This window comes from Synchiropus splendidus, chromosome 6, assembly GCF_027744825.2.
Source record: "Synchiropus splendidus isolate RoL2022-P1 chromosome 6, RoL_Sspl_1.0, whole genome shotgun sequence".
Taxonomy (NCBI): Eukaryota; Metazoa; Chordata; class Actinopteri; order Syngnathiformes; family Callionymidae; genus Synchiropus; species Synchiropus splendidus.
This window is the reverse complement of record NC_071339.1, coordinates 4,698,210-4,704,209: the sequence shown is the minus strand read 5'-3', so window position 1 is coordinate 4,704,209 and position 6,000 is coordinate 4,698,210. Positions and strand designations below refer to the sequence as shown.

Below are 6,000 nucleotides of genomic sequence, written 5' to 3'. Positions count from 1 at the left end.
TTGGCAAAATGCAATTTACAATTTACAATAGTAATAGTATGTCTTCGCGAATACATACTTATCGAATAACCAGTGACTGTAAACACCAAATATTGTATTACATAATGATTATATTTTTAATAACGAATATATTTCCATTAAAATGACCATGAAAAACCACAAACCAAAACCAAGCGATGACTGAATGACAGGCCATTGAACAGCATCCCCCAGCATGCTTTGCGGCAGTATTAATAGCCAGCAAAGGAGGCGTTTCCTCAGAGACATGTGGAGGAGGTGAGAAGGACGACTGTCAGAGATAACGCTGCTCAGCCTCTCTGCACCTGGAGTTCCAGTGCCATGGACTTAACCGAGGATAGCTCCGTGGAAATGATCCTGTGCTGACCCACTTATCCTTCCCACTCCCCGTTCTCGCTGCTGCCTTCCGGTACAACATTTTCAGGCAAGTGTTGGAAACCTTTGTTTGTACGGAGCATCCCTGTCACAGAGCGAACCCACTCACTCTTCCATTTACTGAGCTAGCTGCAATGTTTTTAGCATCACGAGGAACCGCGGGCTACAATGCCATTTCTCCTCCATAGTTATGTTACTGTCAGTCGAATAGCAAACTTGTATATGCACCGTTAGGTACATAACTTTATTCAAAAGTCACTGTCAAGTGGTATTTACATAACGTCGTTTACTGTACTTCATTCATTCATTCATTCATTCATCTGAGTAAAGAAACTTACTAGCTGTTATCGTGAAGTACCTATCATTTCCTTAAAATGGTGGCAGGAGTTTTGAGTCTGCCAATTTAGTGTCGTCAGAAAACTCCATTTGAGACATTTGAGGACCCATCAAACCCAGAATTGCCTCAAGATGGATTATAATTTGTAGCTCTTCGCTGTTACTCAAGAAAACTGAACAGTTGCTCTGCTTCTTTTTCAGTTACTCTGCATCTGTTAAGTTAAATTCTATAAAACAACTTTGAGTTCCTTTTGATGTAACTAAACTGCAATACCACTTGCTCTTTCATTTAGAGTCGGAATATTTATTATACAAAAGTAATTTGTGATTTTTGTGAATTTTGTGATTATCATTATTTTTTTCTTTGTCAAATCACGATTTGGAAAAGAGTTACTGATCCTCGCAAACTGTATGTTTCTGTAATAAGTTGAGTAAAAATAAACAGAATCACATTGTGTAAAAAAGAAATAATGGAACCTTTAATAAACCTAATGTGAAAAAAAGCTTACTGCCAATTTCATTTGGGCACATTTTGCAAAAGTCATGTTTGCTTCTTCACGGGTCGCTTCTCATTGTAAATGATACTAATAATAAAAAATATTTGTGCTTTAGTTTAGATAGTAGCTTTTAGTTATTTGGCCGCTTTTGTAATACTGACTGACTGAGCGCGGTGACGTCATAATACTCATATCTATCTGATCTCATGGTCTGCACCTAACAAACCTGAATGTTTTTTTTTTTATGACCGTACATTTAAAATGTGTACTAAAAGGCGATCTGGTGATCTTTGTTGTGAAATGTCGTCTTAGGCGGAGTTATGCACACTCTGGGTGCTTTTCGTGTTCATTTGTTCCCAAAATAAATAGATTTATTGACCGCCAGCTGGGCAATAATATTAACTCATCCCACATTGCCTTTATATAAAATAGATTCATGGACTGTTTATCAGGATTTCGTCTTCATTTTGCATTTTGTTTATGTTTAGAACCTCAGTATGTAGTAGATTAATTGACATGCTCAAAATTAGGGCGGGCTGTCACCCTGCTCTTTGATTAAACTCGTACTCACCAGCTATATAGATGCACCTGTCCTCCTTGACCACTAGAGGTCGCCATTTCCCAAAGCTGACTGATGACGACAATAGCATGCCAATTCACAAAATTGTGTGTGCTTTCTGGTGTCGCAGGGATGAGTGTTAACTGCCTGCTATTTCAATGGTTTGCAGGTCAGTAAAGCGGGAAGAGCCATGTCGGACAAGATGTCAAGTTTCCTCCATATTGGGGACATTTGTTCCCTCTATGCCGAGGGTTCCACAAGTGGATTTATCAGCACTTTAGGGTAAGTTTTGATTTTCTGAATAATACGATCCTGCAATAAAATGTAAAGGTCTCAAATGTTTTTAAATTAAGTGACTGAGTTAATTTGATGAATTTAGAGTTATGAATGTGCGCTCATGTTTAGATGATTTTCCCACAGTGGCATTAAGGAGGCAGGATTTTAAAAAAAGATGTTGGCTGAAATGGGAGTGGGATTAAAGTACAGCAGGGGACATCTATTTTCATTACAGGTGTCATTCTGAAGAGGAACGCGTTTTAGGTTGGTCTGTAGAAAATGATATTTAATCGCCATGTAATTCCTGCTGTAGCTAAGGATGATATCGGGATACAAAGAGAAGAAAGGTGTCTCCGTTTGACAGGCAGCTGTTTTAATGTTTTGCTTCTGGGGTTAAAGTGACTGTCCCCGATTTAAGTTGCTCGCGAATAGTGGTGTGGAATAGATGCTAATGCTAAAAACAAAGTTAAAAGGAGGAGTTAAAACCCAGATCACTTCACTTTAGTGACGTGTACCAATTCTGAATTCTGATGTTCATGATTAACTAGTAATTTTACTTTTCATCTTATCTTCATCTTACTATGTATTCAGTGGAATTTTATGTCATGTCATTTCTCAAGATGGGATATGATTTATGTTTTTTTTTTTGTCTGTCTGTGCTAAAAATAACTTGTAAAAGGTATGGACACATTTTGATTGAATTTTCCAGAAATATATGAAACGGGACGAGGAACCAATTATTCCATTTTGGGTGTAATCCAGATCACTGTCTGAATCCAGGAATTCTTTCAAAGGATCGTTTAGCATTGCAGGTTTCTGCGATATTTCTACATTGAATCAAGCGTGGTGCTCAAATGACAAATGATCTATTTTTAAAGACGAAGTTTCACACGATCAAATGTATTTAAACGATCAAGACAAACTGATGACACATAATGCATCATGAAATTGGACTTGAATGTGACGGTATCCGGTGTGTTTTTCAAGGACAAATGTAGGACGATTTTTTTATTTTCCCATCTGCCTACTTCTCACTTCTTGATTGGCTGTGTTCTGTTCCATGCTTCTTTCCTGGCGGAAACCCTGTGTATAGTTTTTTTATGCATTACAAAATGTCGGTATTTCTCCCCAGAATTGATATTATTTAGGTAAGATATTACGCTAGTTAGAGGAGCACAAGCACTTTTCTTGAAAGTGTCAAAGATTATTTTACAAACATGCTCACCAGAACGGCCAATCAAAAGCTCAATATTTGAGAAAAACTTTTCTTTTTAAAACAAAATGAAATGAGTACATGAGTCAAATGTATCTAAGGACTCGTTGCTGGATCCATGTCGGTGGTAATCTGCTTGGCGTGTTCTGCAAACCAATGCTCGGTATCGCTCCTCTGAGGGTGTAGATTCTGGATCAACATCCTCAATGGTATCGAGGGTCATACTGCGGTGTAGAAGTGTAGAGAAATTAGTTGGTTGTTGAATCCATCCCCAGTGGCATTTTATTCTGTAGCACCTGAGCGTTGCTCTGTGATGGCGCAGTCCGTCAGTCCCTGAAACTATTTAACCCCAAGATTTTACTGACAGAAGCCGTTCGAGCACCTTGTTATTGCACATGAACTGCATTTTCTAGTTTAAAGAATCAAAATAGCCTTTATGAAAATACCCCAATGGACATATCTTGACAAGCCGTTTTTTTAGTTGCTCAGTGATATATTATTTCTAGCATTGAATTATTTGTTGAATAATCAAGTCACGTCAGCAGTAGATCGCAGTATAAACCTTAACATCATCGTGCCAGACCTGCAAACATGACAGCTGAAAACCACCACTGTGCTTACTTTTCACCCTCAACAGTAACCAAGATGAGACGAGCATGTGAAAGGCTTTGTCCCTTGCATTTGTGGCTTGGATGCATCATTAGCTGATTTGATTAACAGCTTTCTGAATCCCATGATAGTTGGATTGTAATGAAGTTGAAGCAGCTGGAGCAGAATCTATTCAGGCACTTGATGTCTTCCCTCCTCCCAAATTTAAATGCCTTGAAGTGGAAAGGTGAAAGAAAGCATCTGCTTTTCCTTTCAACCATTGCATCGATGCTGGAGGTCTCGTCCCCCTGCCTGGCCGCTGCTCATCTGCCACTCACCAACAGCTGTACAACACACCCCCACCCGCCTTCACTAACAGGCTCATTCACAGTTTCTCTTGTGCGTCATCTTCCTTGGCAACAATTGTGTGCAGCAGCTTTGAGGACAGACAGCATGACCAAAGTCATTTATCAAATTTTGTTATGCCCAGTAATCGTTTCCCGAGCGTCCTGAATGCTGCTGTGAGCTATTTTTTGTTGCACCGGGGAGAGGAGAGGTTTCACCTATAAATAGCTTTTTTGTGATTCTGGTTGCTTAGTCAGCTTCGTCCTGAATGACATGTTGCCACTATCTTTGCTATAGAATCACTTATGCTTAATAGCAGTTGTGCTGATTCTGATAAACGTGACTGTCTCACCTTGGTTACTTGACCCTTAAACATCCTGTGACGTTGCATGTCTGAGGTACAAAGCTAACTGGTGGAACTCTTTCACTGTATGCTTCAATGTGTGCTCTGTTTTTAAACGCCCTCGAAATTATTCAGTGCACCTGAAAAGATGTTTTGCACAGACCATTTGATGAAAGGAATGAAAGGGTGATACCCACGGATGTGAGTGTTGCTAAGCGGTTACTCTCTTCCGAGTTACCTTTTACAACAAAGTTCGCAATGTCCTAAAGAGATCACTTTTTTCACCAGAGAGCACTGTTGAGATCTTCTCTGTGCCTTTAAGTTGTCATCAAAGCAAACGGGAAGAGACTTCTAGCTGGCATGAATAAGTGACAGGGTTCTCAGGAGTTTGAGGGATTCTGTTACTTACTTTCTTATGAAGCCACACATTTGATTTTATCACGATTTCATGATTATTTAAGTTCCACCAGCTTTAAACCATATTTCTATTTAATATTTTACAAAGTAGACATAGACTTTATCTGACATGCCCTGTGTGAAGTTTGGCATGCAGTTCCTTATTTACCTTATTTTGCCACTTTCTATTCTAGTTTTGTTAGTTAACAGATAAATCTTTAATATCTGTTTGCTCAGATTGCTTCATAACAGTAATAACTCTTCTGGGTGTTGTCATTTTGATTGTCCACGAGTGTCAATTAAGGTTTCTAGTGAGACATCTCAGTTATCTCTGCAGTGCAGACAGTCTTTGGGGAAGTGGGTGAGACAAGAAAACCTTGTCATTCTGGTGGCCGTGCGTCACCATACATCTAAGTTTATAAAATGAGTCAGAGACGATTGATGCAATCTCCTTTTTTACCATTGTATTGGTGTGTTTTCTCCCCAGAATTGAAATTATTTAGGAAAGATACTATGCTGGTTAAAGGAGCACAAGCACTTATCTTGAAAGTGTCAAAGATTATTTTAGAAACATGCTCAACAGAGCGGCCAATCAAAAGCTCAATATTTGAGAAAACCTTGTCATTCTGGCGGCCGTGCGTCACCATACATCTAGGTTTGTAGAATGAGTCAGAGACGATTGATGCAATTTCCTCACTTTGGCAAATCGTCAGCATGTTCTAGTCGTTCACAATCTCGTGTCTCGTGTCTGTAGTAACCAAATGATCTCTTACCGTTTTTGCCCCATAATTTTTAGGGAGCTTAGTTGCGGCCAACTTAAGGGGGGGGGTCTAAACACACTTGGGAGACGAGAATGTTGAAGAGAAAACTCGATTGAATATTAAACTAAAATAATCGAATCAAAATAATCAGAACATCTCCAATAAGAAGCATCTGCTCCTGTAAGGTTCCGAACCTTGAAATCATGCGTTTTACAGTGGAACGCATCGAAACTATAAAGTGGCCAATACTGCCATCCCCTACTCCGTGTGAACAGACAGTCAAGCTCTCTCGC

General features: G+C 39.3%; 1 protein-coding gene across 5 annotated transcripts in view; it reads left to right on the top strand.

The window, feature by feature from the left end:
* The first annotated feature begins 273 nt into the window (after positions 1-273).
* The window catches only part of itpr1b (inositol 1,4,5-trisphosphate receptor, type 1b), a 71,830-nt gene continuing 66,103 nt past the window's right edge, over positions 274-6,000 (top strand). For all 5 annotated transcript variants that reach the window (XM_053869269.1, XM_053869268.1, XM_053869266.1 and 2 more), the window contains exons 1-2: positions 274-442; positions 1,955-2,067. In XM_053869269.1, the coding sequence (XP_053725244.1) occupies positions 1,976-2,067 (92 nt within the window). In that variant the 5' untranslated portion in view covers positions 274-442; positions 1,955-1,975. The remainder of the gene's footprint in view (positions 443-1,954; positions 2,068-6,000) is intronic.